Source organism: Monoraphidium neglectum, assembly GCF_000611645.1.
Source record: "Monoraphidium neglectum strain SAG 48.87 unplaced genomic scaffold scaffold00097, whole genome shotgun sequence".
Classification (NCBI taxonomy): Eukaryota; Viridiplantae; Chlorophyta; class Chlorophyceae; order Sphaeropleales; family Selenastraceae; genus Monoraphidium; species Monoraphidium neglectum.
Window position 1 is genome coordinate 1 of NW_014013531.1, and position 25,690 is coordinate 25,690.

The 25,690-nt window shown below is 62.1% G+C and overlaps 6 protein-coding genes across 6 annotated transcripts; 3 read left to right on the top strand and 3 right to left on the bottom strand.

Moving 5' to 3' along the window:
• Window positions 1–753: 753 nt before the first annotated feature.
• On the bottom strand, window positions 754–1,827 carry MNEG_1035 (hypothetical protein; the record flags this gene model as incomplete). The annotated part of the gene is made up of 3 exons (XM_014050474.1): window positions 754–1,004; window positions 1,207–1,279; window positions 1,786–1,827. 3 exons carry the CDS (start codon window positions 1,825–1,827, stop codon window positions 754–756), a joined length of 366 nt encoding a protein of 121 aa, XP_013905928.1.
• A 1,448-nt stretch (window positions 1,828–3,275) lies between these two features.
• Window positions 3,276–7,385, top strand: MNEG_1036 (hypothetical protein; the record flags this gene model as incomplete). The annotated part of the gene is made up of 8 exons (XM_014050475.1): window positions 3,276–3,291; window positions 3,435–3,549; window positions 3,909–3,971; window positions 4,365–4,507; window positions 4,874–4,939; window positions 5,170–5,246; window positions 5,494–6,024; window positions 7,365–7,385. 8 exons carry the CDS (start codon window positions 3,276–3,278, stop codon window positions 7,383–7,385), a joined length of 1,032 nt encoding a protein of 343 aa, XP_013905929.1.
• Window positions 7,386–8,848: 1,463 nt separating this feature from the next.
• Window positions 8,849–9,560, top strand: MNEG_1037 (hypothetical protein; the record flags this gene model as incomplete). The annotated part of the gene is made up of 2 exons (XM_014050476.1): window positions 8,849–8,873; window positions 9,037–9,560. The coding sequence occupies 2 exons, from the start codon at window positions 8,849–8,851 to the stop codon at window positions 9,558–9,560; spliced, it is 549 nt and encodes a 182-aa protein (XP_013905930.1).
• Window positions 9,561–10,037: 477 nt separating this feature from the next.
• Window positions 10,038–16,797, bottom strand: MNEG_1038 (hypothetical protein; the record flags this gene model as incomplete). The annotated part of the gene is made up of 14 exons (XM_014050477.1): window positions 10,038–10,091; window positions 10,308–10,570; window positions 10,900–11,113; window positions 11,517–11,562; window positions 11,755–11,878; window positions 13,410–13,643; window positions 13,842–13,988; window positions 14,212–14,481; window positions 14,640–14,803; window positions 15,049–15,239; window positions 15,514–15,894; window positions 16,113–16,234; window positions 16,388–16,618; window positions 16,755–16,797. The coding sequence occupies 14 exons, from the start codon at window positions 16,795–16,797 to the stop codon at window positions 10,038–10,040; spliced, it is 2,484 nt and encodes an 827-aa protein (XP_013905931.1).
• Window positions 16,798–18,441: 1,644 nt separating this feature from the next.
• MNEG_1039 (cellulose synthase/ transferase, transferring glycosyl group) lies at window positions 18,442–21,524 on the top strand (the record flags this gene model as incomplete). The annotated part of the gene is made up of 9 exons (XM_014050478.1): window positions 18,442–18,603; window positions 18,832–18,987; window positions 19,171–19,328; window positions 19,541–19,741; window positions 19,940–20,119; window positions 20,319–20,625; window positions 20,780–20,851; window positions 21,060–21,149; window positions 21,417–21,524. The coding sequence occupies 9 exons, from the start codon at window positions 18,442–18,444 to the stop codon at window positions 21,522–21,524; spliced, it is 1,434 nt and encodes a 477-aa protein (XP_013905932.1).
• A 1,353-nt stretch (window positions 21,525–22,877) lies between these two features.
• MNEG_1040 (hypothetical protein) lies at window positions 22,878–25,518 on the bottom strand (the record flags this gene model as incomplete). The annotated part of the gene is made up of 8 exons (XM_014050479.1): window positions 22,878–23,069; window positions 23,345–23,432; window positions 23,764–23,888; window positions 24,077–24,368; window positions 24,600–24,647; window positions 24,786–24,868; window positions 25,072–25,263; window positions 25,504–25,518. The coding sequence occupies 8 exons, from the start codon at window positions 25,516–25,518 to the stop codon at window positions 22,878–22,880; spliced, it is 1,035 nt and encodes a 344-aa protein (XP_013905933.1).
• Window positions 25,519–25,690: the final 172 nt, after the last annotated feature.

Below are 25,690 nucleotides of genomic sequence, written 5' to 3' on the forward strand. Positions count from 1 at the left end.
CCCTCGCCCTCCTCGACGCCCTCCACGCCGCCCGGCCCCGCCACACCCTCGTCGCCGCCGACTTCGATGCGCTGCCCGACGTCCGCGTGGCCGGCCTCAACGCGCCCCTCGTGTCGGGCCGCGCCGCGCCGGGCGTGCCCCTGGATTACGACACCCCCCTCGTGCCCTGGGGGTCTGCGGATATATTCTTTCCGACAGATTTCGAGGCGCTGGGGCGGCTGTACGGCCTCAGCGCCGCGGACGCCGCCGCCGCGCGCGGCGGGGTCGGGCGCGGCGGCGGCGGCGACGTGAGCTGGCGCCACATGCCGACGGCGCAGTTTGTGCAGGCGCTCGGGCTGTCGCGCAGCACGCAAACGCTGAGCGGGTGGAATCCGCTGCTGCAGGACTGGCCCAACACGCGGTTCTTCCTCGGGACCAGCGGGGCGCCGCCCGCCAGGCGGCGCTGACCCCGCCACGCGCAGGGCGGCTGGCGGGAGAGCCGGCGCTGTTGCAGGCGAGGGATGGGCTTTCTGGATATGCAAGCTGATTGGCTCCCCCTGCGACTTTGTTTTGATGAAGTATCTTGCATAATTGTGATGCATTTTTCTTGTCTGGCGAGAATCGGGTTTGAACACGCACCAGCAGCTGGGCTGCACATGTACAGCCCTCCCAACTCAGCCACCCTCTGTAAATCTGACCGAGGCTGAAAACATCAACACAAGCACTGGAACCAGGAGGCTCGGCAGAGAATCATGTGCGATGATTACAGTGGCGTCAAGCCTTTGGGGCGGCACCCGCGCCCGCCTCCTCATGGCCCCACTCTGGCGGCCACCACTGCGGCCGCACCGGTCGCACCCACGCGCCCGCGTCCCCTGCCAAGTGCAGGGCCCCCTCGCCGCCCGCCGCCGCCGCCGCGAGGGCGGGACCCAGCTTGAGGTGTGCCAGGCCGAGTGTCCCTTCGGTTGCCAGCAGCACGCCGGCCGAGCCGCCCCCCGCCTGCACCACGTCAGAGCCCGGCTGCAGACCTGCAGGGCACCACAGCATGTGACGTGGTTTGAGGCACTGCGCACTCGAGAGCACGGCACCCGCAGCCTTGAAACATCGCTTGGCGCGATTTCCTCGTCGCCTGGGTGTGGCTCAGCAGACAAATCGCCAGGGCCCAGGCAGTGGAAGCGCCGTATGCTGTGTGGAACAATGGGCCCCTGACTCAACGCGTGCACGGCGCACCTGGCTGCGCCAGCACCACCGGCATGAGCCGCCGCCGGATGATGCCGCGAAAGTGGGTGTAGCTGTTGCGCTCCTGCAACACGCGGCGTGAGGAGGGGCAGAGATGTCATAATTGCCGTAACACCAGGTCATAGATAAACTGCCCGACCACATCAACCCGCACAGGTAGTTGTGCCTTGGTGCGTCGCACGGCAGCCTCCTTGCCCAAGGGTGTTGGTGAGGGCCGGCACGCGGCGGTTGCAGCGGCGGGGCCTCGCCTGTCCGATGTAGCAGCCCTTGGTGTAGCTGACGCCCCCCAGCAGGTCCAGGTTTAGCTCCAGGGGGGTGAAGCGCTCTGCGCACGCGCAAGCGAGCGCGCATGTGTGCGTGCGATGTGTTTATTGAGGCTTTCAAGCCGGCACCCGAAACCCTCAACCCTAGTAATGTGTGCAGAGGTGAAACGAGGCATGGTCAAGATGGTGCAAGTGTGCAGAAGGGGTCGCAGAAACATTGGCGCACTCCCGTTGCAGACGTCTGCCATGTGTACGCAAGGCTGTGTACACCCAATGCAAAGCCTTACCACCCTGCTCCCTGGCGCACCTGGTGGCAGCTCTGCGGTGCCTTCAGCGACCCCCAGCCCATACCGCAGCAGCCGGTGCTCCGCCTCCCCTGCCTCCTGCCAGCCGCCGCCGCCCGCATCTGCTGGCGGCCCCGAGCTCAATGGGAACACCCCCCTGTGCCCAAGCTGCCCCGGCAGGCGCGGGTCGGTCCACCACCCCTGAGGCAGGGCCTCCGGCACGTCTCCGCAACCACTTCCGCAACTGCTGCCGTGACCGCCGCCGCGTGCCCAAACAGACAGTTCGCCGCTGGCGTCCTCGATTGTGATTGGGCGCCGCAGCTTGTACCGCGAGAGCCACCGCAGCACGGCGGGCGCACCAGCCGCATCCACGTCCAGCCACAGCCGTTCAGGTGCTGCCGAAGATGTGGCTGATTTGCCATCAGCCGCTGCGGCGGTTGCTGTTGCTGCTGCTACAGCTGCTGACGGCCCAGCAGCGTCAGCGCGGAACACGAAGAGGTCGTGCAGCAGCTTCCCCTTTGGCGTCACTAGTGCCGCATACACTGGGCCAGCACCAGGTTGTGCCAGAGGACGCATGTCGTTGGTGACCAAGCCCTGCGCACAATGGTGTCCATACGTGCATGCAGTTTGCAGGGCCCTGCATACACTTGTCAGTGGTACGTAAAATCATATCAGACTGGTACGGTTGTTGCTGCCACATACAGGCGCCGCTGCAGCACACAGGTGCTGGTGGACTGTCCTAGCAACTGTCCTGGTCTGCAGGCCCCCGCCCAACCTGCAGAAATTGCACCGAGTCCTTGCCCTCCATGCACACAACCGCCCTGGAAGACAGCCGTGTGAGCCATGGTGTCGCGGGGCCACCGACGCTGCCGGCCGATGATGTGGCGGCCAGTGCAGAGGCACCACTGCTGTTGCTGCTGCTGCACCTGCCACTCGTGCTGCATAAGTGTCGCACAGCCTGCACAGCCAGCATGCTCCCATGACTGCATCTACTCAATTTCATAGATTCCAACAACGCCCCTAACAACGCCCCCCGCGTCAGAATCATGGCCTGTGGAGCACGCGTGACAGCAAAGCGTGATCTCGCGACTGCAATGTGCATATACAAAAGTATTGATGTCAGTATAACCACGAGTATGTGCTTGTATGAACGCGCCATACACATCAGCAAAAGCCCTTCGTCTCCTGACGGGTGCGCACTGCAGTGACAGCGACCTGTGTTGTTTGTGCGCCATGCTGTGCGACAGTACGAAAAAAGCACTAAAACATTCAATGTATGACCCCTTACCTGGCTTGCTGCCCAGGTATATCTCCCGGAACTGTTTCGGAGCACTGTGTTGTGATCATCCAGGCCAGGGTCATCTCCAGCCAACCTTATCATATGCAATTGCTGTCGAAGCGACTACTTCTCTCTGTTCGGCTCAGTGCCAGTGTCAGCTTACCTCACGCCCGTCTCTATCTACCCAACGCGCTCCTTTTCCGAGGCCCTAGCAAGCGCTACAGCATCGGAAAGATGGACGCAGTCGAGGGTGAGATGCCCGAGCGTGGCGTGCAAACCACGCGACCGGCGCCGCCGCGGCGCCATGTGGGGGTTATGCAGTGTGTGCAGCCTCATTGCATCTGCCGTGCAGGCTGCAGTTGCGTCATTACCCGAACTTTCCTACATTCAAAGGTGCAGCAGTTGGCGCGGCCCGCGAGGCCATGGACCGCGCGTACGGGCCTTGGACGGGGCCGCAGTGGGCGCCGGCGCACTTTTCCAGGGCTCACAGCCACAAGGGCCGCTACCTGTAAGCAGCAAGCGGCCTGATACTGAGTACAGCCATGCCTTTCACATTAGCTGCCGCACCATGCTTGCGCACACGCCCACACACACAAACGCACGCACGCGCACACACACACACACACACACACACACACACACACACACACACACACACAAACACACACACTCGCACGCACGCATGCACGCACGCACGCACGCACGCACACACACACACACATGCACAAACCAATGCGTGAATCCGAATCGGAAGCCCTGCACGCACGGGTTTGGCTGGTGCCTTTTCAAAGGCTCCATGACGGCGGGGCGGTGTATGTGCGGGTGCCGCCTGCTGCCAATCCCTCGCCACCCTGCGCTTGGACACAGGTGGACGGACGCATTTGGCGTGTGCAATTACTGCAGCCTCTACCTGGAGACGGGGGACAACAGGTGAGGATGGTGAGGTGTGCTAGTCCGCGGGGCTGCACTGTGTGCCCGATGGCTGGGAGTGCTGCGAGGACAGCTACGATGCGCACCAGCATTCGCCCTGACAACTGCACGGGCGGCACGAGGTCTGGCACGACGGGCAGGGATAATTGGGGCCGGCCATCTGTTGGGTCCTGCATGCAGCGCCAACAATGATGGTCGGGAGAATCCACTGCCCCGTGCCTCACGCATATCTCAGGCAAGAGGTCAAGGCCAACTTCGCCCACGCATACACATGCACACACATGCACATGCACACACACATGCACAGACACACACATGCAAGTGCACACATATGAACACACACACACACACACCTGGCACATATGTGTCGGCGCTCAAACTTCCCCGCTCCAGGTACCTTCGGCAGGCGGAGACCCTGGCAGCTGCGGTGCACAACACCCTCGGGTTCACGCGCAACGGCGCGAGCAGGCTGGGCAACGCCACGGACGACCACCCGACACGCGGCGGCCTGCGCATTGGCAAGCCCAACGAGAGCGGTGGGGTTCTTGATGCTACTAGGCCTCTGTCTTCTTGGGTGGCACCCTGATCAATGGGGCCGCGCCTGTGCATGTGCATGTGTGTGTGAGCACGTGTGCGTGCGTGCGTGCGTGCGTGCGTGTGCGTGTGCGTGTGCGTGTGCGTGTGCGTGCGCGTGTGCGTGTGCGTGTGCGTGTGCGTGCGCGTGCGCATGCGTGTGCGTGTGCGAACACTCGTGTGTAGTCCGCGCCTGGACGGCTACGGGCTGGGAGAAGCCATGAGGCTGGCCGGCCCCGCCTCGCCAGGCCTGCTGCCGTGTGCCCGCCTCACCCAAGCTGCCACTTGTCAGATCTGGTGCTGTCCATGATGCCCCTTCTTGCAACCAGGCCCCGACTGTGACGGGCAGTACCTCCATTACCTCAATAAGTGGTGCTTTGCACTGCTGCAGGCGAGTGCGTCCCAGGCCGTGACGTATTACATGCGGTTACAGTCTTTGCGCTCTCCTGCTGCGCCCCAAATCCGGGTATGCAGAGTTTTTGTTATTGTGCATGGTGCTCGTGCTCCGCTCCTGCCTGCCTTGCCTACTAAACCTGCCCTGTCTCAATTCACCATGCCCTGCTCGCCCCGCGCCCCCGCGCCTCCTGGCGGCACATGGCACGGTGGGGCCTGCAGCTGTCTGCAGCGGCGGACGAGGGGCGGTACCTGGTGTGGGCGCTAGAGCTGGCTGATGCCACGTTTGACAGGTTCATGTGCCTGGAGGTGGGCGGGCTTCAAAAAGGTGCTCATTGGCGCTGCGGGACATTGAACCACTCAGCACACCTATTGGGTCGGCAACCGACTTGCTTTCTTTCGGGGATGATGGTGCGGGCATTGACACAAGGGCTTGCGGGTCAGCAGGCGTCCACCAACACAGGCTGCTTGCGGCCCAGCTGGACGGGCACCGCACACCTCGTGATCCTCTGACTGGCCGCGTGCGGGCCCCTCTCATGCGCGCCGGCCCGCGCAGGCCCCCGGCGGTGCGCGCCGCCTGGCGTGGAAGATGACCATTGACCTGTCCCGCCCCCTCGTGTCCAGCAGCGGCATGCTCGACGCCCTCGACAGCCTGGTCACCTTCCAGCTGCTGGAGGCCGCCGCGGGCCGCGCGCTCGGCGACGAGCGCGGCGGCGCGCCGCGGCTCGACGGCCAGATCGTCGTGGCCGCGGCACTGGTCGCGCACTGGTGGCGGGGCTTCAAGTCTGACGACCCCCTAGACCTCGGAGAGGCCCTGTGGCTGGCCCACTGGTTCGCCAGCGGCGATGCGGGGCACCCGCACACGCATACGCACACGCACGCGGCGGCGCCAGAGTGCGGCGGCGGGGGCGTGTTGCGCGGCAGGGGCCCGGGGCGGGAGCTTGACTTGGACCTGTCAAGCGCGTGTGACCACGTGGCGGCGCGCGCGCTGGAGGGGCTGGAGGGGCTGTGGGGCGAGGGGTACTTTTCGCAGCCGCTGTCGCGGCGGCTGGGCTTCAGGGAGCTGGGGGCGACACTCGGGGTGCAGGTGGGGGTCGGGACGGCGCGGGCTGCGGGTTGCAGCGTGTGCTGCTGCAAGGGCAGGTGCATATGCGGAGGGCGGGGTGGTTTTGAGGCTGCCAAGGATGGAAGCTGTGAGTTCGAGCGCCAGGCCTGTGCACCAAGTCTCTTGACGCACCCTCTGCATTGAGGATACCCTCACGCATTTGTGCGGGTTCGCTTGTGCGTGAGCACGCGCGTGCTTACCAATGAGGCTGCAATCCTGTTTGTGACTGCCCCTGTGAAAGTGCATCACACGGGAGCAAAACCTCCTGCTGCTGACCCGCAGGCACTCATCAGCCGCGTGCCAGAGCTACCTTCTGCCAAGCTTTGGGCGGGACGGGTGGCAGAGCTGCACCAGACCTGGCGCGGCGCCATGACCGACAGGCGAGCCCCCCCAGCAAGCACACCCGTGGTAGCCGCCTTCGCACGCACAATCGTGGCGAACCAAATCCAGACTGTTGTTGATGTTACGCTCAGTGGCTCTTCATTCTTTGTTGAGATTTGCACCTAGAAAAACCCTGGCAGTGCTTTGAGTGGCCGCCCTAACCAATTACTACAGGGACTCTGACATTACGCCTGTCATGTGGGCGGCAAGCATGCTGCCACGCGTGTGGATCAAAGGCTAGGGAGCCAGAGGCGTCGGGCCAAAGAGATACTCGGCAGTCCACGCGAATCCTGTGTTGGTACAGAGTGCGTGCGTGTGTTCCGAGCGCACGCGCATGCTGGGCATTGTGTAGGTGTGTCTGCACATGAGTGGAGGAGTTACTGGCCAGATATTGAGCTGCAGCTCAAGTGTTCGCGTTGTTCTTTGGGGTTGGATTGATAATGTGGCTGGATGTGGAGGCTTGTGCCTGTTCATGGTGCTCAGCCCCTTGCCGCATGCACATCGCGGCTTTGGCGTCTCGTTGACTTGTGGGGCGCTTGGAAGACCTGCTGGTTGCGAAGCGAAGTAGAGGCACAACGATCTGCTGACAGGCCACTGCACTGCAAGAGTTGCTGTAATATGCCAATTCTGGAGGCTGGGTCTGGTACGTTTGTGCGGTCAGGGGAAGAAGATCGTCGGAGAGTGATGGGTGTCCCCAAGTGCGGCGTCAAAGATCCAAGGTGACCGCACCCGTCACTCGAGTGTCGGCAGGTGGCAGAGACCCCTGGGCTCAATCCAGATTATGCATGGCTACTCTTCACACCCATAAGCGCCATACCTCGCAGAGGGGCAAACGCAGATCGTGCCAGGCGACTTGTGCCGAATGAATGCGAGCTGTCACAATCGCACTCGGCACATCAGTAGTACACATGAACCTCTTTGAGGTCCGTGTTGATCCGCAGGTGGCCAAGCCCTCGCTGTGAACGGCCAGCATGGACTGTCGCCACCTCTGCTGCCGGCGCGCTCACTGCAATCACCGCCGACGCCCCTCGTGTCCTTCAAACACAACAGGAGTTCCGCTTCGCGTCGGCCAGGGCCAGCCCCTCAAAACCGTCGCCGACAAAGCAAGCAGGGATAGCAGCTGCGCAGGCAGCGCAGGTGGGACCAGAAACAGAGCCAGTCTCCGAACCGGGCGCTCGTGTTGCCACACCACCAAAGCGCAGCATCGATGCGGCCGTCGCCGGCCAGAAGCGCCATGCAGCCGAGGCCAGCGGGGCCACGCAAAGCTTAGGGACGGCCAAGCGGCGCGGCAGCGGCGCGGCCTCCTCCACCCCTTCCGGTGGCGCCAACAAAGCCACCCCTGTACAGCAGCGGCCGTCGCCGGCTGCGCTGCCGCCCGGGCAGCTTCCGCCCGGTGGAGTCCCTGAGAAGCTGGGAGACCAGCCCCTGCGGCTCATAATTGGTGAGCTGCCGCGTGCACCAGCAAATATCCTCCTGAATATCGCGGTGCCTGCCTTGGATGCAGCAGTCTGGGACATGACAATCTGGGAGACGACGGCTGTGCCCTGTGCTGACTAGACCCCTGCCCCCTCCCGGCGCTCAAAAACGGTCGTACGCGCGAAAAACCATCATAGAAATGTTCCAAACTGATGCGAGGCAGTTGTCTGTGATCAACCACCACCCACCACACAGTGGGCCACAATCCCAGCGCTCATGCGTGGGCGTCCGGGCACTTTTACTCAAACCCAAGCAACAGGATGTGGCCCCTCCTCATCAGGCGAGCTGGGTTGCAGTGCGCGGCAAAGCGGCAACGGGGTGCTTCAGCGGGGCGCGCTTTGCAGCACATACAAGGGCGCCGTGCGCCTGCACAGCCTGCATCCGTGTTGCACAGCATGCCAGCAGAACAAACTGTGTTCCACCAGATTACAATATGACGACTTCCCTTCCCTCCCCTCGATCCATACTTAATCCTTCGCATGCCACCCTCAGCACGGGTATCGCCCCCAAGGGCATCAGGGGCGCCCAGGATGATGACGTCATGCCGGCGCGGGCGGGGGTGGGGTTTACTGACGTAGGGACGGGGACCCCCGGAACGGACAGGTGGGCGGAGGGACGGCAGGGGGCCGCCTGAGTGACTGGTGAGGCTTCTTTTCGCAGACTGAAGGGAGCAGGCGCTGTGGCCAACACCAGCCGGACATTTTGGTGGCACCCATGCACGCAGCCACGTGCCGTCGCACGGGCCGCTTTTTCCAGCCACGTGTTGGCCAGCCATGCGCTTCCTACCCTCGGCTTCACATGTTTGCCCACCTGTCCCGACATCCTCCACCATCCAACTCGAACTAGACATCCCTGGCCCTCTTCCACACCCTCCCGCAGCTCCCAATTTTCCTCCGACCTGATCACATCAGCGTGGCTGCCCAGCTTCTACTCGCGGCTCTCACAGCACATGCGGCGAGCCTCTGAAAGCATTGGTGCGCTGCCCAGGGCGGCGCCGCCTGCACCCTCGCATTCCCTGCTCCACTTTCGGGGTCCCTTGCCGCCGCATTCGCTGTGCTGGATCGTATGAAACCGGGCGCAGACGGCGCAGCAGCAGCCCAAACCGCCCGCGCCTCCATGTCCGCCCGCCCCTCCCAGGCTGCGTGTGCGGCAGCTGCGGCGCCCCCTGCATCGTGGCGTTCTCTGGAAAGCGGCAGTACCTGGAGCTCCTCAACGCAGACCCCTCCGCCCTGCCGCCGTCCCAGCGCACGTGGGTCACCGTGGCGCCAGGCGGGCAGGGGCCCGCCCTGGCGAGGCCCCAGGGCAGCGGCCCGCGGCAGGGCGGCCGCGGCGGCGGCGGCGGCAGCCCCAAGAAGGCCGCGACGGTGGACCTCGGCCCGCAGGCGCGGCTGCCGCGCGGATGGCCGCTGCCCGCGTCGACGGAGGTGTGGGTGCTGACGTCGACCAGCGGCGCGAGCGCGCTGACGAACGAGCAGCGGTCGGCGCCGTACCAGGCCCTGGCGGCGCGGCTGGGGCAGGTGCCCTGGCCCCGCGACGTCCGGCCGGCGTGCGTGGCGGCCGCTGCTGCTGCCTCGGATGGCGGCGCCGCGGCGGAGAGCGGGGGTGGGGGGCTGTTTGCGAGGCTTGGGGGTCCGCCTGCTGAGGGCGGTGGGTCCGGCTAGATCCCTGATGTGACGGGGCTGGAGCGGCCCGCAGTTGGCACCCAGCTTCTCGGACATTCCGGAACATTGATGACAGTGTTGTAGCGCAAGTCCTTCCACGTGTCAACTGCTTGACCTGAGTTGCCACACTTTCAACTGTTCATGTACCCCCACTGGCGAGGTTACATTACGTTGCTAAACACGTGCGTGCGCATCAACCTTTACTGCACAGAGTTGCTTGCCAAGCTGCTACAGGACTCACAGCCTTTTATGTACAACTGGTAACCGACAATAATCACAGTCAGAATCGGCCGACGACGGCGTGTTGTAGCAATCCTACTCCCAAAAGCATGATCAAGCCACCTCGGACCACCGGCAGAATGCACAACATCCTGCTGGTGACAGCAGTAGAAAGCCTGGCACGCGCCCTGCGCAGTGTTGTCAAAGCAGCAAAACACCACAGACCCCTTTGGGGGGGGTACTTCCTGGCAGCCCGCCCTAGAACTCATTGTTGGTTGGCAGCAGGTACCAATTCATCACGTTGATGAAGCCCTGAGGCGCAATGCATGTCGTGGAAGAGGGGCAGGTGCGTGCATCAGCAACGTAGCTTCGGGGCAAAGAGCGACAATGTGGAGAGACCACAGGCCTCGCGTTGCACGAACGAATGTGCCTAAGGCTGCAACCGCCCCTGCGCTTGCAACCGATTCCCATGCACCCAACGGCTGCCCCATGTACCCCATTTCATGGCCGCCACATCGTATGTGTCACCTTGCATGCGTAGATGTCTTTCTGCCTGATCTTCGCGCTGGAGCCCGGCGCCCTGATCTCGATGTCCCCCGTCGATGAATCCACCCCCACGACTTCCAGGTTGTCCCCGGTCGCCCCCAGGCTGCGCATCTTGGCGCCCTGGACGAAGAAGGGCGTCGTCCAGACGGCGCGGGTCGCGTTGAGGGGCGGCAGCAGGTGGGTGTCCATGATGGCACCCAGCTTGTCGCGCACGGCCGAGTCTGACAGTATCCGGTCCTTGCCGCCTGTGTGTGTATGTGTGTATGTGTGTGTGTGTGTGTGTGTGTGTGTGTGTGCGCGCGCGTGCGTGCGTGCGTGCGTGCGTGCGTGCGTGTGTGTGTGTGTGTTTGTGTGTTCAGCGTGCGCGCGTTTGTGCAAGGAGTAGCAGGGTGTGAAGTCCGCCTGAAGCTGGCCAGCTGCATGTTACTTGGTCTGCACCAGCAGAGTTACAGTGATACCACTTTTGGGAAGATTGGCCAAGAAATCAGGCCAAGCTGGTCATTGGCTTGACACGTGCGTCACACAACTCCACCCAGTCACTCCTTCCCCCGGCCCCCCACTCCACCCTGCGCACCCAGCTTGGAAAACAGGTCCCTCATGGCGTAGTCATCCGGCGCGAGCAGAGTCATCATCAGCCCGGGTTGACTCAGGTCCTCGGACCGATTGGCCGACGATGAAAGGTTCATGGCCCAAACAAATTCAGTCAGGCCTGCGGCCACGCTGGCGTTCAGAAGGCTTGGGCAGCAGTCGCAGCGGCCACAAGTGATCTGGCAGTAGCCCTCAGGGATCTGGGGTGTAGTCGTGCGATTCGTATATGAGCCATGTCCAAAAGAGATCAGGCGCATTGGTGGCAAGTTAGCAGCAATTTGGCCTAAAAATTCTACTTACTCCTGCGTGCTTGCAGCACTCAACCTGCGCCCTCCCCCGCCCCCCCCCCCCCAAAAAAAACGGCCTCTCACCTCGAGAATAGTCTGCAGCGGGCCCAATCGGCAGCGGTTGTTGCACATGCAGCATCAAGCGCAGGAGCCGCAAGCAGTGGGAGATCAAGGTGAAAAATGACTGTTGAGCGTGGCTCGGTGAATCTGTGCTGCATCTTTTCCAGTTGTTCACATTCAAAGTCAGGTCACATCAACGAGCTGCTGTGACATGTGCATGCCCAAAGTCTGCTGCAAACGATGACCCTCCACCCACCATGTTCATAAAGCCTTGGCTGCACTGCCCAAACTTGTACTGTTCCCTGTTGGAGGGAGCGGACAGCACTCTCCAAGATGCAAACCAAGCAACAGATCTGGGGGCTGCCAGCAGCTGCTCAACTGTGTGGCGCCCAATGAGCCTTTGCGCAAAGATTGGATCCATACGCCTGAGGAGAAGGGAGCTGCACCATCGATTACGGGTACTCATGGGTGAAGTCATTCTCTCAGCGCCTCACCAGCAAGTGAATTTGGCCGGCAAGATGAAGGCCTCGCGCGCGTCCACGTCTGTGCACTCGCACGGCAGCGGGTTGTCCTCCTCCGCGGCAGCCGGCGCTGCGTGCGCTGACCGCAGCAGCGCGCCTGCAACACGTAGTGGCGGCCGTGCAGAGGCGCACTCCAATTCAAAGAGGCTGCAATGCGTTGGATGGCTGTCGACCTGCAAGGCCTGCCCTGAAATCATGAAACGCCGGCTGCGTTTGGGCGCCTCGCTACCTTCCCCCAGTACCCCGCGAGCCCACACCTGCCAGCAATAAGAAGGCAAACAGAAGTTCACGCATCCTCATCGTAGCCGAGACAGCAAAATTTCGTAGACCTTGGCGGCCACCCCGCCCGACAACAATCACGCGGAGAAATCGAGGTTCACAGCAAATAGATTTTGTTTGGTCGGTGCTGCAGCACCACAAAAGATTCAAAATGTATTAATTGAGAGGCCACAAGCTTTCAGGAAGCGCATTCCCTGTAGGATGCAGTGCTCTTGCACTGGCAGTTGCGCAACGAGGAGCTGCATCCTTGGGATGGCGGTGTGCGCACCCTTAGCAGCCAACCGCTGCGCATGCGGTGCTGAGGGGGTCACGCTACCGCTATTGCATCCTGTGGCACCATCTTCCTGGTTTTGTTGATGCTGATCCTGCAAAATGCTGCTGCGAGTGCACCACACCCTGATTGCCAAGTCTTACACCTGCACCAAACAGAAGCACGCAAGCGGGCATAGATACAAAGAATTGCATCATACATGTCAGACTCAACATATTCTCAGTGTGCAGGTAGCGCAGCCGTTGCCTCCACCCCTATTTCTGCTCAGCAGCCACGCCAGCGACCTGAATCCGTTCAGAAGCAGATGCCTCGCCAACGAAGGCAGGCGCTGCGTCTGCGATGGGCAGGGCTGCGGCCGTATCAGGAGCAGTAGGCGAAATGCCCACAGTGACTGAGGCAGTGGCGCCTGCCACGTTTGCAGAGTCCTGAGTTGCCTCAAGGGCTTCTGGGGCCGTAGCTTTAGGCGTAGCAGTCGCAGACGCGGCTGTTGGCGCAGCAGCCGCAGCAGCGTCTAATGGCGCAGCAGCCGCAGCCACGTCTGATGGCGCAGCAGCCGCGGCCACGGCCTCTGGCGCTGCAACCAGAGCGGCGACCAGAACGTCCACAGGAGAGGCGGCGCCGACATACGGGCTGGCGAAACTTCCAGCCGAGGTGGGTATGGGTGAAGCGGCAATCGGGGCAACTGCGGGAGCTGCAACTGGGGTCGTCGCACTGGCCCTTGTCGCCTCGGGCACTGGCGTTGCCGCCACCGCTGCCAGCGTCACCGCCCCCACAGGTGCAGAGTCTTCAACAGCAGTCGTTGTGATCGCAGTCCCTGCAGTCCCTGCCGTCCCCGTCGTCCCTTCAGTCTCTGCCGTCCCCGCCGTCCCTGCCGTCCTTGCCGTCCCTGCCGTCCCTGCCGCCCCTGTGGCCAGCGCTGCCACCGTCGTGCCTGCGGCTGGTGCCACAATTGCGGGCCGGGCCGTCCCCGTCATGGCGGTGGTGTTGGTTGCCATTGTTGCCGCAAGGGCCGCCTGCATCAAGGGCTTATACTGAATGATGATGTCTGATATGCTCGACACGCGAGGCACTGCACCACCATCCGCTGACACATCCGCGACGGCCTCCTCCTTTGCCTTGCGCTGCGCCGCCGCGAGCGCCGCGCTTGCTTGAGCATCCTGGATGCTCTTTGCCTCCGCCTGTGAGGCTGCTTGGTCGGCGACGAAGGCCTGGGGGTCGTTGAACCACGGCTTGAGGCCAAAAGAGGAGGCGAGCAGGCGCAGCTTGACCCAGTTGTAAGAGTGACCCGATTTGGCAACCAGGCCGCCAGTGTCTGCGGGGAAGTGGACGTCAGAGATGTTGCTGTCGAGGTTGCCAAGATTTTTTGGTCGTCCAAGGTGGGGGTGGGCAGCTTGGCTGCAGCAAGCAGCACTTCAGCGGCATCACAGTGCTGCAGCAGATTGAAAGGACCAGCGTCACAAACCGGCCAGTCTCAATGGCATCCAGCCAAGGCCGTGCTCATGCGGCTCACCCATGCTGTTGGCATTGAATGACCACCAGAACCACCCGGCCACCGGCGCTGTCTGCTGTGCCAGGTCTCCCTGAGCCGTCGCAAAGGACGCCGCATCGACGTAGTACTTGAGGTCGTCCTTGGTCGCCAGCTCGCTCCCCATCTCCCCTGACAAGGTGCAAAGCATGCGCAACAACGCAGCGCTGCGTGAGAGGCTGCGGCAAATCCAACGGTCAGCCAGTACTGTAACGGCAGCTTGATGCTGCATATTAATTTGAGGCGCTGCATCTCAGGAAATATCAGGGTACTGCTGAGTGGCTGCAGCAGGATTATGGGGCTAGGCATGACCAGTCCCACCCCCGCCTCACCCCAGCCGCGTATCCCTGCTCACCGATGATGACAGGGAACCGCTGGCAGCGCGGCCCCAAGCAGTAGCCCACCCGCGCCAGCCGCCCCCAGCTGGCCGCCAGCTTGTCGAATAATTCCTTTCCTCCAGCAGGCACCGCGCCCACCAGGCGGGTCGAGATGCTTGCCGGGTAGAGGTGGGGCGCCAGCAGGGTGCGCGTGGAGTAGGCGCGGAGCAGCAGCTCGTTGAGAAATGGGCTGGGGTCGGAGAGGCCGTTGGCGGATATGGTGGCAGCATCTGTCACAAATCCGTCGCCTGCGGGCGGGTTGACACACGGCAGAGGAGAGTTGAGGGGGCAGTCTGGCAATGTTTTGTTGTGGATGGGTCGTGGGACAGGCAGTGTTTCAGACGGCTTGGTTCGCACAAGAAGCGAGCTGAAGCCGTGGCGTTGTCCTTGCACGCATGTGCCGCACCGGTGCTGAGGTTGAAACCGTTGACGTTCCTCATGCCGCCCTCCGCCTCGGCCCCAGTTGCCGTGCTGCCCTGCACCATGAACAGCGCGTCTCCAGGGGTCAGCGCCTCAATTGCGTCCATGGTGGTCAGGTAGAGCTCGTCGAGCCCTGGTGTGTCGCCAGCTCTGTGAAAGTGCCGAGAGGGTCGAGTCGCAACGATGGGCGTGCCATGCTCCAGATGCTTCCAGCCAAGCTGAAAGCCGCATGGTTGCAGAAATGAACTAGCACCCACTGGCACGCTCAGTGGCCACAACAACCATGCGGCTGGCCTCAACAATGCTACCCTAACACTAACCTGGTGACACTGCCGTCAGACGTCTGAGTCAGTCATTTCACGGACACCCCCGCCCAAAATACGCCAGGGACTCACCGCTGCCAGTGAACGCCGCGCCCCCTGAGCGTCGTATCCGGCTCGTTCAGCAAGTCAAGCAGCACGCGGCCACGGATGTCTGGCGCAAAGTTGGGCAGGCAGGTGATGCTTGCCCAGGTGTTGAGCCAGGCGTAGGCAAACTTCTTTGGGTCGGCAGGCAGGGGGTCAGAGGGCAGGGGATGGTAGTCCAGCTGCAAGCAACAAGTGGGGTTGAAGGTGGGTTGAAGATGGGTTGGCCTGTGTGGGGTTTTGCAGCTGTCTTTCAGTGGATTGGTCGGTTGTGTGATGCACCTTTGACATGACAAGCTGGATTTCTTGGTGGTTGCGAGGAGTAATACGGAATGCATGCCACGGGCGTCTGAATGAAGCCAAGTCACCATCAGGTCGGCTGGGTGCCAACACTGGCAATTGCCAGCATTCCCGGCTAAGTGCAAACACCCACGCCTGCTGCCCGTGGTTGCTCACCACCACGTAGAAGCCAGAGGCTATGAAGTACTGCACCGCCCACAGCAGCCGCTCCCCCGCCAGCGCCGTCTCATTCGATGGCACATACGTGTTGCACATGTCCCTGTCCCACTCGGCCACCTCCATGAACAGGGGCGGGTCGGGCGCGACCGAGTACTCCGGCTTGGGGCTGAGGGTCGGGTCGGTCGCGCGCCTGGCCCACGCGCTCTTCGTGCTCGCCGCGCACTCCATCGCCTGCCGCTTGCCGGGCAGCTTGAGCTGGGAGAAAGTGAAAGGCAGCCGGACAGCGTTGAAGCCGAGGAGCTTGATCTGGTAAGCCAGGGCGTGAAAGTCGGTGTCACCGCGGGTTCCGCCCACCCACAGGCCGTCCACCATGCCGCCCTGCGTGTGTGGAGGGGGTAGGGCGGGGAGGCGCTCGTGAAACGAGAGTCGGGCGGCTCGACACAGGTGAACTCCTATCAAAGTGGCAGTCACCACTGCATCTTGAGCCCAAAACGGCTGCAATAGCCATCATCGGATGTGTTTCATGGGCTATTCGCTTGGCTGTTTGCAATGGGGTTGAGGAGTCTTTCGCGCTCATGGCAGCGTCCAGACCACACCTCGTTGTTGAAGCCAAACCAGTTGACGCCCCTCAGGGTGACCTTCCTCCAGCTCCACGTGTCCACCAGGTCGCTGCCGTTGACAGCCAGGGGCGGCGCTGGGTAGCCGCGCGCCAGAGGCACTGATGGGTTGTGGCAGGCACAAGCGGAGTCCTTGAGTCTGGATTGTCGTGGATTGATCACGCTGGCAGGGCCGATTAAATCAGCTGCACAGCTGCCGCTGCCTGGCCGTCATACCGCATGGCGCCGCAAGCCAGCACTGCCGTGCCGCGCACTGTAATTATAGACGGCCTTCTTTGGGCAGAAGGTGTAGTTGGAGGCCGGCAGCGATGCGACGTTGGCCTGCCACGCCTCCTCCACCTGGCGCGCGGCGCGCGCATCTAGCAGGAAGGGCATCAGGCCGCCGATGACCATGCTGCTGACTATCCACGTTACGTATGCCGCCATCTGCCAGAACAGCTTCGGGGTCCATTTAGTCTGGGGCATATGGTACAGGGGTGCGCAGCCTGCGGTTGTCGGGCGCATGCGGGGCAAGGGTGAGTAGGAGGCGGGCGTCGCTGCGGCGCCCAGCTGCATGCTGTGAGAGTCCAATGCTGGGACTGATCGCCACACACACCGTGGGGTGCCAGCTGTGGTACACACCTGGCAGCCGCACGGGCCCGTCGTCAACCTCCACGTACACCATGGCTGCGCACGAGCGGCGGCGATGGGCGCAAGCAGCGGCTGACGCTCGTGCGCCCTCTTGCGCCTGTGCCGATGCTCCACGTGCTCGGCTGCTGCTACATCAACCTATTGCGATTGAAAGGCGCCTGCCGTCATCTCGATGCCGCGGGATAAGCAGCGGCACAAACAGCCGCTTGGCAGCAAGTGCACGACGGTTTTCTGTGGTATGCAGAACAACATTACACCAAGCGGGTGCTATCTAACATCTTTACAAGCATTACGGCCCGTTCGCTTGCCAGTGGTGATGCACACCGGCCAAACACCGCGAAATTCTTGCATGCGGAGGCATAGGGATCGCGTGATACCCAAGACGAACGTATATATGGGTATATAAGGTCCCTGTGGGCTGTTGCTCAGGTGAAGCGGTTTGAAATGCCGCCCGCTGCTCCGATCACTGCACGCGACGCTGCCTTGCTTTGTGATGTCATTGAAGGAACTTGAATCATCCAAACTGCAAACTAGAGAGCCCCGGGTCGGGTCCAAGGCCATGCCGCGGCCACGCAACCTGGGCTGCTCCACGCGCTGCACGCAGTACCGACTGCAGTCTGTGCCCTGCTGTGCCCCGTCGTCAATTGCAGGCGGGGGCACCATAGAGTTTTGAACTCCTTTATACGATCATCAGTGGCGGCCACACCGCCTGCAAGCGACAAACGGCTGCGCCGGGACCTTTGGCAGAGGGGGCGACGGCCGCCGTCACGCAGCAGCGCCTGACGAGCAGGAGCGGCAAGACGGCGTCACAGCCGCTGGCGCCACGCCCATAGCGGCGGCGGCAGCAATGATCTGGTACCTGGCGTTTGCTGGCGCCTTCTTGATATACCAGCTGGACGTCATTGTTTATACCCTGATCGCTGTGGTCGCTGCGACCTGGGAGTGGCTGGCACCTGTGCCGGGCCACCCGGCGTATGAGCGAAGACACCCGTCCCAGCTTGTGTGCCCACCGCAGAGTGTAGGGTCAAAGTCGGGGACAGGCGAGGCGGCGGACGGCGGCGGCGCCGGCAGCGGTGCAGCACAGAAGCATGGGCAGAGACGAGGAGTGCACGTGTTTGCCGGCAGAGGTGCGTGGACGGCGGCGGCCGCCACCCTAAGCGACCAAAACACGCGCAGCAGCGCGTGCAGCAGCCCAAGCAGCAGCACCACCCCGCGACGCCCGGGATCGCCTCTCACACCCGGGGCGGCTGCAGCTGCGAGCCTAGCGGCCCACCATGGCGGCAGCTTGGATGCTGCCGCAGGAATCCAGCAGCAGCAGGAGCAGCAGGAGCAGCAGCAGCAGCAGCAGGAATTGCTGGAGCAGCAGCAACAGCAGCAGCAGCAACAACAGCAGCAACAGCAGCATGGGCTTCATCAGCGTTCCATCATGGCAACGCTCACAGGTCCCAACCTACGCCTGCGCACCAACAGCAACAGCGGCACTGGGGGTGCCGCAGACTCGGGCAGCAGTCCTGCGGCCGGCGCACACAGCTCTGGCAGCGCGAGCGCTAGCAGCGCAACCCCGCGCACCAAGCAGTCGCTCGCAGCCGCAGCAGCGGCGAACAAGGCGCTGGGCCGCCGTGTGTCGGCCGGAACCTGCTGCGGCGTGAAAGCCGTGCACCAAGCGGTGGAGGCGACGATGCTGCTGCCTCAGAGCTTGGTGTCGCGCTACGAGCAGCTGCCCAACGGCTACCCGCTCGTGCTTGTGCAGCTGCCGATGTACAATGAGGAGGCGCACTGCGAGGTGGTGATCGAGCGGGCGTGCCGCATGGAGTGGCCGAGGGACCGGTTGGTCATCCAGGTGAGCTTGCCAAGGGCCTGCGGGGCGGCGTTGGAGGCTTCCCTGCCAGCTCAGATGGCTCTGGGTGTGGGGAGATTGCTCAAATTTCAGTAGACCTAGCCGTCAGGAATCTACCCGGCAGTGCTGCTTGCGGTCATGCTGTATGTAACAAGCGATCTGCCATAGCACGCCTGCTTTACAGGCGTCAAACCTGCTCAGCTGCGAGCCTCCTGCAAACCTGCACTGCAGGTGTGCGACGACTCAACGCGAGACGACATCAAGCGCCGCATCGACGCCAAGGTCGCCGACATGGCTGCCGCCGGCCACGCGTGCGTGGTGGTCCGTCGCCCCGCCAACATCGGCTACAAAGCGGGAAACATGGTCAACGGCATGCGGGCGGTGCAGGTCTGTGAACGCCAACCACGATGGCTCCACGCATAGCAGCAATAGACGCTCATTACTGCAAGGCCTGTGACCAAGATCATAGCTATCCAAGATTGCATGTTGCTTCAACAGCGCCCCTGATCTCTCACAACGGGCTGTATCATTGTCAACGCTGTGCTGAAAGCCACCCCCGCCTCGCTGCAGGACCTGCCTTGGGAGTATGTGGCGGTGTTTGACGCCGACTTTGAGATGCCGCGCGACTTCCTGTTCCAGACGGTCTGGCACATGGCGGAGGACCCGCGCCTGGCGTTTGTGCAGACGCGGTGGACGTTCACCAACGGATATGACAACCTGCTGTGCTGGTGTGCTGCTGCGGAAAGGGATTTCATCTTGATATTCGTCTATTTTCTGGGTTTGTTATCTGAGTCGTTGGTTTTTCTGATGTGCAAACAGTTGCTATGTTACCATTGAAGTTGTGACTCACAAGCACAATGGCAAGGCGCTGTTGTGAAGGCAAAGCTCTGTACTGACTCGCTCTGTTACCGCACCCTTCCTCTCCTTCAAACCAATGCAGGGCCCAGAGGGTGAGCCTCAACTACCACTTCGCCGTGGAGCAGCGCGCGCGCTCCTTCATGTGCACCTTCTTCGGCTTCAACGGCACGGGTGGCGTGTGGCGGCGGACGGCGCTGGAGGGGGCGGGGGGCTGGAACATGGACAGCACTGTGGAGGACATGGACCTGTCCATACGTGCATACGTGCAGGGCTGGAAGTTCAGGTGTGGAGAAAGGGGCGTCCTGGGGCATTTGAATGCACAGTTTGACCTAATGGTGGCTGCTCCTACCTCGGAGGGTCTAATGTTTGCTTGTGCACCCAGGCGTGCCGTACTAGCGGCACTTGCGTCAATGGAACATGCCCCTGGGTGGCTTCAGGATGGAGTTTTTGGTCGGCCCTGCGGCCCAAACACCGCACCCAGGTACTTGGACTGGGTGCACTGCCCCAACGAGCTGCCGCCAACGCTGAGTGCGTACAAGACGCAGCAGTTCCGCTGGAACAGCGGCCCCATGGTGGTGCTGAAGCAGATGCTGGCCACAATATGGACGACAGACAAGGTCAACTTCTTTGACCGCCTTTCATGCAGCTACTTCTTCTTCAGGTATTTGTTCGGACCATCGGCAGGGGCCAGCAAAGGGGCCAGGTTCTAGGTATATTTGTGTCGGAGGGCAATCCGCAAGTCGGCTGACTAGGTTGTTGTGTTGTGGACTCAGCAGGGCAAGAAGTGGAGTGGAATCACCAGGCCAAGGGGCAAGTGACCATTCCAAGCGCTGCCTGTGCTCACCCCCGCAAACCCGCAGGTTCATCTACACGGCCTTCCTGACGATCGTGTCCCTGATGTGCCCCGCCATCGTGATCTGGCTGGACCCCTGGCGTTGGGACTGGCCCAACTACGCCTTCCTCATCAGCGGCAACACGTCGGCGCTGGTGTTCTGGTGGCTGGTGGGGCCGCTGTTCTGGCCGTATTTCCTGTTTCAAACCGTGAGCGTCACGCCGACACTGCTGCTGCCACTATCATTGTCGTGGCTGCCGCCGCCGCTGCTGCTGCTGCCGCTGCTGCTGCTGGTGGTGCTGCCGCTGCTGCTGCTGCTGCTACTGCTGCTGCCAGTGAGATGTCACCAAAACGGCACACAAGGCAGCACACATGGCATTGCACAGCTTGACCAGACTGAAGGTGGCCGTGTGCCATCCTGGTCACAGCAATGCTTGTGCGCCTGCCATATGCACCTGTCAATCCTGGCCCAACTGCTGCCGGCCTCAGGGTATTGGCTACTTCCGGGTGTACGCCATGGGCAGCGGCCTCATCGGCAGCGAAAAGACCAAGGGCTGGAAGGTGATCAGGCCTTGGCCATCCAAGCCAGAGGCACGGCGCTGCTCACTCTCAGGCGTCATTTTGTGCAGCCTTCAGCGCCCCGGATGCAACCGCTGCTTGGACTGCAGCGGCACTGAACGCGGCCGCATGCTTGCGTCTGGCTGGTCTGCTTGTTCATGCTGCTACTGCTGACGCATGCAGAGCCTTCTCAAACAACTTTCTTCCCCAGGTGACCAAGAAGTTTGGCAAGGGCAAGATGGGCGGCCGCGCGTACCACAAGCCCTACACCCTGGACCTGGTCATAGCCGTGTACTACCTGGTGGGGTCCGACGACATGGGCGGCTGATAAGTTGCTGGTTGAGGGCGCAGCATGATGAGGGGCAGGGAGGGATGGTCTGGCAAGCATGGGGAGGAAAGCTTGATCAAGACGTATTCGGGCACTGGCGCCTGCTGGCATCGGGCTGCGTGGGAAGGCTGCAGTGCGGCAGGCAGTGCTTGGCGAAGTGGTGATTGAACGTTGAAGATCAAGGCGCCGAACCTCGCGTCCATGCTTGAAGCGTGCCGCACAACACCCTCCCTCCTGCAGGGCATGACGTTTGCGGCGTGCTGGTGGCGGCTGTGGCTTCTCGCCAGCTTCACGTGGATCATGGTCTTCAGCTTCCTCTGCCTCTCCTTTGGGGACTACCTGTTCTGAGGGGCCAGGCACAACTGTCCAAAGGGACCTGGCTGTGCTGCGAGTGCCACAGCTATACGTCTGGACGTACGCGCCGCCGATCTGGCCTGGCCTCCGCGGCGCCGTCCGCTGCGCTCTCTGCTCGGGCGGCTGGTGGCCAGGGTTGGATGCGCATGCACAGCGACCGGCGACTATTTTGGCGGAGCTGGACGGGAAACTGGTCGCAGGTCGCTGTGCGTGTGAGCACATCAGGCAGGTGTAAGGGCTCAGCCCTATATCTGCTTGCTCGCCTGCGGTGCCCGGAGCAGGCGTCGCATACACATACATGTCTATTGCGATCGCCAAAGTCGGCGATTTCGTTCGCAAAGGGCTGAGGCCCAGCCTCCCCTTTGCACTGAGGGGACACTCTGCACCACTGCCCATCCGAAAAGAGCGTGGCTGTGTGCTGGCGACGCCAGCGGCTGCGGCGCCCTCCTCCTGAGCGTGCGGGTGAAGGCCATCTTTGCTTTTTCGTGGTCTTGCGGGAGCCCAGGCGCGCGGCTGCTTGGATTGTTTTCTGCAATTGCTCTCAGCCGTGGCAGCTGCCTCTGTTCATCTGCGTGACCAAGACCAGCGGGATTCAAGTATACTTAGATCTGAGCGTGGGTTGGCCAATCCCTTTACCTTTGTTTGAAGTGCTGAAATTTCAACGGACAATTCGGGCTGTGCTTTGTCATGTCGTCACTTGTGGGTTTCAAGCAAGAAGACTGGCGGGGCAGCCGGCGCTGGACAAGCGCACAAACTGCATGGTGTGGGAGCCACGCACAGGTGCTAGAGGCGACATCGCGCCACCTCCGTGCTCGCACCTCACCCCTATCTGCCTTGTCACCCTCAATCTAGCCGCGTGGCAAAGCCTTATGACCCAATCACGTTCAAGCTCATAGCCCTTGCCTCTGTCCTCTGCACGACGGCCCCGCGCTGCGCGCTTTCTCAGAGCCGCCGGCAGCCGTTTGCTGTCAGACGCCTGGCTACCGCTGCTGCGCCATCTTTGCATCACTGCTGTGTAACAGTCACTCGGTGTGCTTATGCAATGAAGGCAAGAGAGACAAAAAAGCTGTCTTCAACAACAAATCAGCAAATTGTGCAAACGATGTGTGACCCCGAGCACCTGCATCTGATCCAATTGTTGTGAAGTTGAAATAACCATGAAACTGCCAGGCCACTCAACAGGGGAGGGCGCGCGGCTGACGCACACAGAGTCAAAATAACCAAGCTGACAGCACTGCCACACCGAGAGGCAATTGCAGGGCCCAGCAAACTTCGTACGTACTGCTACCCATCAGGCACCCCTCCGGCTGCAATCATGCAATCTCCCCTGCTCGGCCTCGCTATTGTTCACACTGCCCCCGCTGCCCCCGCCGCCCCCGCTGCCGCTGTTGCCGCTGCTGCCTCGCCATTCCCGTAGCCCGCGTGTGTGGCGGCGTACTTCTCCAGGAGGTGGCGCCCCGCTGTGGTGGGGGGGTAGGCGGCGGGACGGTCCGCCGTGACGCAGCACGGGAGCGCCTCCACCACAGCGTTGAAGTTTGGCTGGCGTGGAGGGGTGGTGGGGATGAGCGAGCGGCGATCCGCGGAGAAGGGGTTGAGGTGGCGAGCGGCGGCCGGCCTACGGCCAAGGAGTCAGCGAGGCAGGCACACAGGCAGGGGGAGCGCCTAGCGTGGTGATGTGAAACGGTCCGCATGATGTTCCTGCAAGCCCGCACACAGCTCGCGCCTGAGCAGGAGCCGGCGGCAGAACTGTGAGCCGTCTAGGTGCACGCAACGTTCAAAGCAGCCAGCTGTCTCCGCACGCGCACAGGCCGCACCTCAAAAAAGAAAGGTATCGAGTAGCGGTCACGCCCCGTAGTACTGACGACGCGATGCAGGGTGCTCTTGTACAGCCCGTTGGTCCACCTGACGGTTTGGAGAGGTGCACAGAGGCTAGGGGTCTTCAGTGGCGTGGCCAGCGGGGTTGCTATGGAGGGCCCCTTGCAGTCTGGTTGTGCACAGGGGGCGCCTTTGAGGCCAACGGTGGCTTGCGTATTGGGTGATTCTAATACATATCTGACGGAAGGAAAGCATTCCGCCTACCCCGTGCATTAGCAACGACGACGCACGACACAATCACACACACACACACACACACACACACACACACACACACACACACACATGCGTGCATTGCAAGCAAGCGCAGGTGAACCACCCCGCACTCGCAGACACAGGCACACATGAATTCACCCACCGCTCCAGCATGTCCCCCAGATTGCACACGAAGCAGCGCGGGGCGGCAGGCACGTCCACCCAGGCGCCCCCCACATGCACCTGCAGCCCTGGCTGGCCATCGGTTGCCAGGACCGTAAGCATGCCCTGGGGTATGCAGGGATTGGAGGGGTTAATGAGCTGGACAGTGTCAACAAAAGAGTTCCAATACGCATCGTGGATGCACGCATGTGTAGAAACGCCAAGTAGTGATTCGCGCCAGCATCGCAGCCGAAATCTGATGAGCCTCCCTTGGTGGAGGCGGGTACACTGCACAGGCACCATGAGTCACTCACGTAGTCGCTGTGCGCGCCGGCCCCGAACACGCCATCCCCCGGCCGGGAGACCTCTGCACTGTAGTGCAGCGGCCGCAGGAATACCATGGGCGGGTCGAAGAACGGGTCAAAGTGACCTGGCTCCAGATCTAGGCTGATCGCGAGCAGCCGCAGCAGGCGGTGGCCGAGGGCAGTGACGGAGGAGAAGTAGGCCTCGGTGGTGGCACGGAAGCCGGGCAGAAGCTTCTCAGGCGGCCAAAGGTTGGGGCCGTGGAGGGGTAGCTGCGCCTCGGGGCTGTCCGCGGGGACCTCTCTGGGTGTCACGTGGAGAGTCAGGGATGGGCGAGCAGATTGTGTTGACTGGTACAGGGTCCAGTGTACACACCAAGGATCGCAGCTGCGGGTGGCAATTTCATAAGCAGCATGGCACACGCATGCAGATGGTTGAGCGTTGCTTGAACACAGTGCGTGCGTTATCGCGATGCCAAGCCAGGCTCGACATGCTGAGCAGCAGTGGAGTAGCCCTGCCCCTCCTCTGCCTCACCTGCCGATGTAGTAGCCCTCCTTGGTATCACCCTGCGCAAAACCAAAACTGCTGTTCAGCGGGCAATTCGAATCTAGCTACCTGGGCATACGTCTTCTCACTCTGAGCAACGGCGCTGAGACCCGAGGCCCGCATTGCACATTAAGCGTTGCCCCGGACGACAGTTGCAGCCAAAGGCGAGCAGACACGTCAATTGCACGCGCCTTGGTCTGTGACCCAGGATCAAGGGTCTCCTCCAACAGGGGCGTATACCCGCGGTTGTTTTCGTCCTGGGGCAATCGATTTTGGGCCAGATGCGGCCGCAGGCTGGTCAGCAAGGTGAAAGGGCAGCCAGCAACAGGGACCCCAGCAGGACACCCCAGTGCATCATCCGCAATAATGACTCGAAAGAATCACAAAATGTGTGCCACATGTGCGCTCTAAAAGCACCCGGCCTGCACTGCGTCTTGCGGGCACTGCGCCGCCCGTGCACCTGCAGCAGCGCCATCTTGTCGGCAATGGGCAGGTCAAACAGTGACCTGATCTGGTCAAACATCGAGATGACGACATCGTCCGGCACGCCGTGGCCCGCTGCAAGAAAGAAACCAGAGCCGCGGCAGGCGGCGCCCAGGGCGGCGGCAGCTTCGGGATCGGGGGCGGAGAGGTCGATGATCGGGATTGCCTCCTGAGCCGTGTTGCATGGGATGGGAGTCGAGTTGCGGTTGCGGGCCAAACCACATTTGTGTCAGTCGCGTAAGGGCACGATGCAAGAATGTGTATGTATGCTCACACTTTTTTGTACGCCCACATGTATGCTAGGCCCGAAGCTGGCTGAACCGGTCGCAGCAACACAGCCGAGCGCGTCGAGCATCACATGGCGCATCAGTCGCCGGCCTCACAGAGAAAGGCATCAGCGCAAGCTCACCGCCATCGCAGGCATCTGGCAATATGCTTGTAACTTGCGCTGTGCAGCGCGCCTATAAAAACGCTGTGACCGCGAAGCCCCGCGCCGATCTGGCGGTCATCGAGGGTCGTATTCCAAACCCCTTGCGATGGCTGAATGTATATAAAGTCCAAGCGGCAGACTGCTGTTGATCATGTCAAGGTCGAGC